Source organism: Hoplias malabaricus, chromosome 7 (genome assembly GCF_029633855.1).
Source record: "Hoplias malabaricus isolate fHopMal1 chromosome 7, fHopMal1.hap1, whole genome shotgun sequence".
In the NCBI taxonomy this organism is placed as follows: Eukaryota; Metazoa; Chordata; class Actinopteri; order Characiformes; family Erythrinidae; genus Hoplias; species Hoplias malabaricus.
In genome coordinates, this window is record NC_089806.1 from 2,787,088 (window position 1) to 2,797,116 (window position 10,029).

General features: G+C 40.4%; 1 protein-coding gene across 3 annotated transcripts; it reads right to left on the bottom strand.

Annotated features, from left to right (window-relative positions):
- Positions 1 to 5,529: 5,529 nt before the first annotated feature.
- LOC136701656 (protein TUNAR-like) lies at positions 5,530 to 8,433 on the bottom strand. Of its 3 annotated transcripts, none has more exons than XR_010803826.1 (3): positions 6,856 to 6,957; positions 6,042 to 6,287; positions 5,530 to 5,998 (listed from the first exon to the last, which is right to left on the bottom strand). XR_010803826.1 is itself a non-coding variant. In XM_066676299.1 (3 exons), the coding sequence occupies exons 2-3, from the start codon at positions 7,789 to 7,791 to the stop codon at positions 6,102 to 6,104; spliced, it is 198 nt and encodes a 65-aa protein (XP_066532396.1). In that variant the 5' UTR covers positions 7,792 to 7,891; positions 8,213 to 8,433; the 3' UTR covers positions 5,530 to 6,101. The 3 variants fall into 3 exon arrangements, 2 of the variants coding, with proteins under 2 accessions (XP_066532396.1, XP_066532394.1); XM_066676299.1 differs by lacking the exon at positions 6,856 to 6,957 and adding exons at positions 7,780 to 7,891; positions 8,213 to 8,433 and having other exon boundaries at positions 5,530 to 6,287; XM_066676297.1 differs by having other exon boundaries at positions 5,530 to 6,287.
- Between the last annotated feature and the right edge of the window lie 1,596 nt (positions 8,434 to 10,029).

A 10,029-nucleotide genomic window follows, 5' to 3' on the forward strand; every position in this document is an offset into this window, starting at 1 on the left:
ATCTGGAGACACAGGAGTCAGTCAGTTTTACAGGAGTTTGGGCTTGACAAAGGTTAGATAAGTGACCTTACCCAAAGGAATTGTACTGGAAAGAAAACTATGTCCATATATATTTTCAGAGAATACTGAATTTTTGAAGCCAGGAAAGTCAGCTACTCTACAAAGACGATCCACTAAGACTAAAAATATAAAATAAAAATATTAAGAGAGGGCGGCACGGTGGCGCAGCAGGTGTTGTCGCAGTCACACAGCTCCAGGGACCTGGAGGTTGTGGGTTCGCTTCCTGCTCCGGGTGACTGTGTGTGAGGAGTTGGTGTGTTCTCCCTGTGTCCGCGTGGGTTTCCTCCGGGTGACTGTCTGTGAGGAGTTGGTGTGTTCTCCCCGTGTCCGTGTGGGTTTCCTCTGGGTGCTCCGGTTTCCTCCCACAGTCCAAAAACACACGTTGGTAGGTGGATTGGCAACTCAAAAAGTGTCCGTGTGAGTGAATATGTGTGTGTGTGTTGCCCTGTGGAGGATTGGCGCCCCCTCCAGGGTGTATTCCTGCCTTGCGCCCAATGATTCCAGGTAGGCTCTGGACACACCGCGACCCTGAATTCAATAAGGGTTACAGATAATGAATGAATGAATGAATATTAAGAGAGAGGGTGTTGGGGTTTAGTTAACAAGTGTGTAAACTGGACTCAGACTGTGCTGCAGGACAGCGCCCTCTATTGGCTTGGGGTGAAATTAAGGTGCGCCACACCTGAGTCTACTTCCTGCATCAGAAATGAAAGTAAGAGGAGTTGAGAAGGAACTGAGTTAAAAAGGCGAGGAGAAAAGGATCTGAGCTGTAGGAGACAAACAAGAGATTTCTATAAACATATCGCTGTATTTTTTCACGGTGAGAGGGAAATGTAGAAGAATGGAGTGGAGATAAAATAAAAAACACAGCTGAAAGTTTCCAGGTGTTAAAATAAACTTGGAGCAGGGTTAAAGCTGCAGAAAAAAAATGGTGGGGAAACAGTAGTTAAACATTGTGTGAAATGGTGGAATTTGTGAAGAGAATAATACTGAAGCTACAGCAGTTTCAGAAGTTAGAGTTCAATGGGTTTAAAGCAGAATAAACCTGTGTGAAATCTGTTGATATTGTAAACTATTGTCAGAATTTAAACTAGAAACACCAGTTCTGAACTGAAGGATGTTAACCAGGAGTGTTTTCCTCTTTAGTGCAGTAACAGTCCATAATTTACATTTTTGGGATGATTTTTTACTCTAGATTGCACTAGATTTGGACATTGCTCTTAGGTTTTGATGACATTCACCACATAAACCTTTGTAAAGTTAGCTACTGATACTGGATCATTAGTTCTGGATCATAGTCACCGCTCAGACAGTCAAACGTTCAAACACCGCATCAAGCGGTATTTGATGAAGATTCATCACCCTAGAAAACATAGTTCTATTCCTCCACAGCCCAGTGCTAAGGGAACTCTCTCTGTATTATTTCCTGTGGAGTGATCTTTGTTTCTTAATTTATTTAGGTAATGGTAACAGTAATGTTTTTTTAAATATATCAGAGCTGTTTAATCACACAATTTACTGCTTATTGCATTATACGTTCTAAAAACAGAATCGTTTAATAATAGATATTTACATGTAAAATAAAGAATCAATGAGACAATGTTTATAGTCACAATAATAGTGTTAAAATGATAGCCCTTCCTTTAGTTTTGGGAGGTGTGGTGAAAGCAGCCATATTTATAACTCAGAGTTGAAACAGGCCTGAAATCCAGTCAAATTACAGAAGGGTTAGAAATACCTGCAGCTTTACTTTAGCTCTGTGTGTGTGTGTGTGTGTGTGTGTGTGTGTGTGTGTGTATGGGTGAGAGAGAGACTGGGTTAGTGTGTGAAACTGTCTACAGGTGTGTGAGTAGGGAAATGTATATGTTTTTGTACACAATCAGACATTCACAACATTTCTCTTCAATGTGGTTTAATAGAACAACAACATTTTAATACAAAATAAATATTTTATCTTTGAGAGACGCACCACTTTTTAGAACAAACTGGAGTCCAGTTGCTCTACCGTATTCTAGGCCTTTAAAATAAGACACAGACTTTCACCAGCTAGATCTACTGTATAATACTGTAATATTCACAATATCCTACTACCAGTAGACCAAAGAGGGCTTGTTTTATAAGAGTTCTGGTTTGAAGGTGGATATACATTATATATGTTTTTGGAAGAATCAGAGTTGTTTATAAACAGGTAAAACCATATACTACAAACGAATATTGTTGTTTTTTTACATAGATAAATAAATAAATAAAATAAATCCCACCCACTTCAGTCTGGCTGAAAATGAAAAAAAAAAGTTCACAAAATCATGAAAATGAATTATGTTAAGACAACTAGATTCGTGTTGTGTAGGAAGTGTGATGTTTCAGTATTATATTGCTGTACAAATGTAAATGTCTGTAACTATGGCAACAGACGTGTTAACAATGTGACTGTCCACCATCTAGCAAAACTATGTGTAACTGTCTATTTCACTCTCACAATCCTCCACACAACTAATATCTCCACAGATGTCTGTTTCCTGTATGGTAAGTACAGTATAAAATTTAACACGGATAAATCAGTATCCCGGTGTATTCCTCTAAGGTGGGGACACATACAACAGCAATATCAGAGACGAAGTGCATGTCATCACCTCTGACAGGGAGAATAACACATCCATCTAAATTAGGTTTCAGGTGGTGAGTGGTGGTTGGAGTGAAGTAACGTTGCCCATTAAAGTTTGTAACTCCAGCCAGTTTCTCAGCTTTGGGTGTGTTTGGATCACAGAGTGGATACCGTCTAAAACCCACACTAAACCTGCAAGCACTCTGCCTGTGAGAACTTCTGCAGGTAGAGAACAAGAGCAGAATTCACGGGTGGTGTTTCCCACTCCAACTTGATCCTGGATGATCAACAGTGAAACAATAAGCAGGATGATTGGAAACAGCGGACTCAGATTCCTGCCATTAAATCCAATAGCTTTTATATTAGAGTCCACTCTGACGTCTGAACCCAGCCTTAGCTCTGACCAAGAAATCACCAGAGACAACAGAGATGGGACGAATGAGCTCTTCTCTCTCTTTAAATTTGTAAATACAGCCAATGTTTCAGTTCAGTGCTGGCCACGATACCACAGATAACAGGAGGAGTGAGTTTGTGTCACTCATTAATGCTTGTAAACACAGCCAATCAGCCAGATTTTAGTCACACGTATGTACCCATACAGTAGGTGTGGGCGAAATTGCCATAAAATAATATCACAATATTTCAGGGTATTTTCCGATATTCTTGGCGATATGAAAACACTGGAAAAAACTGCAAAGATGTTTCCACGCCGATTTCAAGATTTGTGGAGTATGTAAGTACAGTGTGAATTCCCCCATTTTCCCCCTTATTAGAGCACTATCTAGTGTTCCATATAGTGTGTAGGAAATGAATGAACAAGTGAGACACCTCAACCACACCCAGGGTTCAGGAAGCCTCCAGGGCCATTGTTAGGTCAGAGTTCTACGAAGGCTTCTGTGACCTAAGCGTGTACAATGTAGTTGCCATGGAAGGTATGATGTCATCACAGTGTGTAAAAGAGGATGTGGTTGTGAGCAGACTGCAGATTCGCTTTGACCTCAGTGATTGAACATCGTGTCTGGAGCTTGTCGTGTCAGGATACCGCGAATAGTGGTGCAAATCGTGAGGGCCAAAAAAGAAGAATTCAAAGAAAGCTCTGCTCAAAGAGCTGCAGGAGGAGCTGCAGAAAAAGAGGGAGGCCCGAGAACATCTTGAGGAAGAGAGAAGGAAGGAGGAGAAGCGTTGGGCCAAAAAGGTAAAGGACATGGAAAAACTGCGGCAGAAGGAGACAGAGATGTACCAGGCCTTCCTTAAAGAGAAAGATGACCATGCTCAGAAAGAGCTACTGGAGGCGGCCAGAGAGAAGGACAGGGCCAAGTTGAAGGAGAAGCCGGAGGTTGAGAGACAGCAGAGGGAAGAGGTGGAGAAAGAGAAGTCCCATCTTGAGAAGGCCTTGGCCTGGGCTCAAGAAAGCCAAGAGCATCATTGACGCCATGAGCACAGAAAGACAGAAGATGGAGAAGAAGGTTTGCCAGCTGGAAAATCAGCTGAAAGCTGCAAGGAAGATGGAGGAGGAACAGAGTAAAAAAGTGGAAGAGCTCAGGACTGAGCTGAAGAAAGCAGAAGGCAAGAAGGGAGTGTCGTGTACCTGCTTTAAACAATTGCAGAAAAGGTACGAGCAACTGGAGGCTCAACAGCAGTACCAGAACGAACAGTTAGATGAGGCCTGGGCCCTGGTGTCTGAGGAGAAGAAGAAGGTAAAAGCTGAGAAAAAGAGGCTCCAGCCACTGCTGAAGGAGGATTAGAGGAGGGCAGAGATGGAGGCTCAGCTGAAGGAAGAGCCTTCACTGCAGAGCAGGCCAACTTAGAGCTTGCCCTCACCAACACCGACGCCTTTGAGAGAAGAGCACGTTTGGAAAGGAGAGGGTGTAGCTGTCTCTTAGACCCAAGAAAAGACTGAGAGCTTCGACGAGTGCAGTAGATTCACGTTTTCTTCTTTCAGTCAAATATTACCGTGCACCAAATACACAGTGAAAACTAAAGGAAAACAAAATACATTTACTTAGGAGCGTTTGACACATAACTTGAATACATTGCATAAAGTGCAAATTCGTGAACTAATACAGCTCCAAACATGTACCTCACTCCGCTGTCTAAGGGCTGTAAAGTGTTCTCATTAAAGTCCGTGCTGTGCTGCTAGGAGAGCCACCCTTTCCGACAAACGTGAGCCACCCATCTGCCCCACAAAGACGAAGTGCTGTGTCTGTGTGGGTTTCCTCCGGGTGACTGTCTGTGAGCAGTGTGGTGTGTTCTCCCTGTGTCTGCATGGGTTTCCTCCGGGTGACTGTCTGCGAGGAGTGTAGTGTGTTCTCCCTGTGTCTGCATGGGTTTCCTCCGGGTGACTGTCTGTGAGGAGTGTGGTGTGTTCTCCCTGTGTCTGCGTGGGTTTCCTCCGGGTGACTGTCTGTGAGGAGTGTGGTGTGTTCTCCCTGTGTCTGCGTGGGTTTCCTCCGGGTGGCTGTCTGTGAGGAGTGTGGCGTGTTCTCCCTGTGTCTGCGTGGGTTTCCTCCAGGTGACTATCTGTGAGGAGTGTGGTGTGTTCTCCTTGTGTCTGCGTGGGTTTCCTCTGGGTGCTCCGTTTTCTTCCCACGCTCCAGAAACAACGTTGGTAGGTGGATTGGAGACTCAAAAGTGCACATAGGTGTGAGTGAATGTGTGATTGTTTGTGTTGCCCTGTGAAGGACTGGCGCCCCCTCCAGGGTGTGTTCCCGCCTTGCGCCCAGTGATTCCGGGTAGAGTCCGGACCCCCCGCGACAAAAGATTTCTGTAGTTTTTAGTGTAAAATTCTCCAGGACTCCAGAAAGATGAGCAGATTATTCAAATAATTTTCAAATAAAATATTTAATTTGACCTCAAAAATCCAAGTAATAAGATCATGTACAAAATCATTGAAAATCAGTTCAAAATGTTTACAGAAAACTTTATAAGAAATCTTTATAAGAACATTGAAACTTTCATTGTGGCAGTATACCACCTGCAGACAAATTGACTGAAGTAAAACCACATTCCAATAACCCTCAGTGTAGTCAGCATCATGCTAAAGCTAGCAGTTCCAGGTATGAGCTGGATGCCCATCTAAAGAGTTGCAGCTGTGGCTGGATTTCTCTGTCACAGCTATGGTGATTTTTTATTATTATTATTTAGCCATTGTGACCAGCGGGATTGATTCCAGGCTTCAACATTCACATTTCAATGGAGAAATTAAAGAAAACAGAAGCTGATCTTGTTTGGAATCATGTTGTTTTCCACAGGACACGACGGCAGAGATTTTCAAAAATCATCTTAATTTCACTGAGAAATTCATCCACAACCGTCCCTTACATGGACATCCAGCTCAGACCTTGAACTGCATTTCTGTGCATGACACTGACTCCACAAATCTAAAAAAATAAGTGTGAGATGTTCAGACATAGATAGAGCTCCAACAGAGCTTATTTCAAAGAGATGTGTAGATGTAAACAAAGATGATGACCAGAAGATTTAAGATAGTTCCAGCAATTCCCAGAAAAGCAAGAATGGACTCTTCCCTGCTCTCGTTCTTTCTTTCTTGAGGTTCTTCATGACTCGAGTCACATTGTAGCATTCTCCTGTGGTGAGTGAAGAGCCTCCTCCGTAAACCTGCCTAAACAAACATGCACAATACCGGTTCAGGGTGTTTTTCTTGATGCAGTGGCAGACTCTGTGACAATGACAATGATTTTCTAATTTAATCCCAAGTTAACATGGCTATGTCCATCATCGTGCAAAAAAGAAACGCCTGAGAGCTCGATGACCACAAACTTTCAGCAGTGGTTTCTGCTCATGGCCTTTTACACGTTGAGAGTCCCCCTGACTTCCTGAATCTTTTCATGATATTATTGAAAGCCCTAAATTCCTTCTAATCAACTTTCAGTTTTATTCTGCCTCTGTCCAGATATTTTTGTGTGTGTTGCAGGCATCACATTTTATTTCTTTTTATATTTAAAATAAACAATTTTGTCAGTCACTAAAAATATTTTCTTTGTATTTGTGATATAACAAATTAGTTTTATTGCAGTTTTTTAGAAAGTATATTTTTTTATAGTTATCAAATTCATATTTAATATTTTTTTATTTTAAAAAAATGTATCAATAAATAAAATATACAGTTAAAAACTAAACTCCTATAAATCACTTTTACTAGTTATTTAAAGAAATAAAAAAACTCTTACATGTTTCTTATGGTGGAGGAAGTGCCCAACTCTCATTTTTCCGTGTTTATTTTTTTCTTGTGTTTTGTTAAATAAAGCTTCCACCGCTGTTCTGAACTTTTGTTCAAGTCACTAACTCTGTCACAGACTTTAAACAAATATGCCCAGAGATTATTAACTCAGTGTTGCGCAACTATTAAAAAACTAAACGTAATAAGTTTAAAGTGACCTGAGAAGATGAAGGATTTAATCTGTAAACGGCAAACATTTCCAATTGTTTACAGAGAGGTTGTGTTTTGTAAAATCAGTGTTAGAACCTGTAAACACTCACACTGGGAATATAAAACCCATTGAGAAAATGGTAGATATATAGTGCTAAGCCCATGTTAGCAGATGTGTTTATATTTCTCTGTGACAGAAATGAATGTGGTGTGAAAACATGTCATCGTACCCTGTGGGAAATATCATATTTCTGAACCAGATCTGCTCTGTGTTCAATTCTCCACTGAATGCCACACTGTGAATCACCAGCTCATTAAGGAGCTCCATATCAATAATGCAACCAGCTACAAGCTCATATTGTTTTGAACAGCTCATTAAAATGTCCCATATTTATATTTCCACATGCTTCTATTAAAACGGTGTATAATATATAACAATGTCACATACTACTTCATTTTAAAATTACACTACATAAAATGTATGACAGTAATAATAATTCTAGTTGTACATTTTTACTGTGATTATTAGTAGTAGTACTAATAGTAGTGTATTTATTATTTATACAACTAGCAAGAATAATATTAGTTGATGTACAAAGTAGCCGTATTACTCATATTACTAATATTAGCAGCATTATTAGCAATATAAATCATATTAGTGCTACAAATATTGATTATATTAGTATTAATAACAGCTTTAATAAACAGATGAGTAGACACTTACCTGGTACAGCATCTGGAGAATGGGATCTAAGCCTGAGATTCAGAATTCAGCATAAGGTCAAACCCTCAGATCCTTTCAATCTGATCTACTCTCACACACACATCCAATCACACTTGTTGAATCACACACACATGTAAAAAAACACAAAAACAATAATAATCATTACATCAGATATTTTTCCAGTCAAAAAATGTCCAGTAACTCATGTTGAATAAAAAATGTCCAATAACAAATCTACCCAGACATATAACCAGTCGCACATCCAACCACACACACTTACAATCAGACATGTTCAGTCACACATGTTCCAACAGATGCATTTCCAGTCAAACAGACATCCAGAGTCCAATCACACACAGGTCCAATCAGACACACATGACTGAACACTACAGATGTTCAGTAACAAACAGATGTTCTGAAGTAGGCCCTTTACCTTCAGTCTGAGTGTTCCACTTTCTCCTTTTGGTTTCAGACCCTACATATTGGAGGTTCTTTGTCTGAAAGTGTCCCACAGAACCATTTCTTCACAGCAGAAGTGTTTGTCCTCCTCCAGGTTCCTGAGCTGCTGATCTGATTCTGTCAGAACCGTCTGATCCACTTGGAGAACCCGAACCTTCCTCCAGCATCCTGTCTTTTCTCAGCACAGAGTATGCGGTTGCCAGGCAACAGGAAATTAGCTGAGGGAGTCTCTGCCGTCCAGATATTTTTAGCAACCTGACATGTATGTATGTGTGTGTGTGTGTGTGTGTGTATATATATATATATATATATATATATATATATATATACAGGGGTTAGACAATGAAAGTGAAACACCTGTCATTTAATGTGGGAGGATTCATGGCTAAATTGGAGCAGCCTGGTGGCCAATCTTCATTAATTACACATTGCACCAGTAAAACCATGTGCATCCAATGGTTCAAACATTGTGTCCTGAAGGCGGTGCCGTGTATCAGGACGACAATGCACCAATACACACAGCGAGACTGGTGAAAGACTGGTTTGATGAACATGAAAGTGAAGTTGAACATCTCCCATGGCCTGCACAGTCACCAGATCTAAATATTATTGAGCCACTTTGGGGTGTTTTGGAGGAGCGAGTCAGGAAACGTTTTCCTCCACCAGCATCATGTAGTGACCTGGTATATATATTGTCTGAAACTGCTTATCCAGTTCAGGGTCTCTGTTCAGCCAATCAATATACACACACCCTTTAAATGCAACTTTGCAGATTATTTGGAATAGTGTATTGTTCGGCCTGAGACACTTTTTCCCATTTGGTGAATTTATTTAGAACTATATATTGATGTTCCAAAAACACTATATTGTTTCTGTGAAATTCCATGGCTCTAACTTGACAAACCTCGGAGCAGCAGTCACAAAACTGAAGAGTAATAATAATTAGGGTGGGAAAATTGGTATTGTGAATTATTAAATGGTCAACAACCCACGTCTGTTCACACGGGTCATCAGTCCCAGTCTTGTCATCAACAAAAACGATGCACAATGATAAAGTACTGCCTGATCACACCTATTGCATGCAAATACAGAAATATACAGGTCATACATCTTGCCTGTACAAGACAAAATTGTAGCCAGATCACAAAATCTGCTTTGTTCACCAACCCCAGAAGTGAAGTAGGAGTCCAAGTGAATAGATGTCTGTGATGGTGCAGGGCCAGGTATCTTCAGTGAGGTTAGATCACCTGATATCGTTACTATAATTCATTTGAATGTACTATATGCAGGTGCAGTCAGTGATTCTGTGAAATAGTAAATGGTATTTGAACTCATCAAGAGGAAATTTGTTTAGAACTGAAGAATTCTTAAGTTTTATTGATGCCCTGATGTTCCAAATAGAGTACTTCTTTTACATACTTTACACTGTAAATATATTTATCTGTGCATATAATCCATTTCAGGTTCATACCACTCTGAAGATAGTGTTGTCACCAAGAAACAAAACTAGATTAACTTGCATCATAGCCTGCAGTGCATGCTGGGAAGAGGTAGTAGTCTGGCTGCATTCATTAACAGATTAACGTTTTGGAATAAGGCTTGACTCATCCTACACAATTCAATAATATTGCTAATAGGCTATAGCTGATTATTAAGTTATTATACCCACACACAAAGTCAACTCACCATTATCAGTGTCTCACAACAGGGTTTAACATCTCTGTTAGTCTCTTCTTAACAGCTCACCTTGCCCCACCAGGTGAAAAACTAATCGGTAATAGTTCACATAAA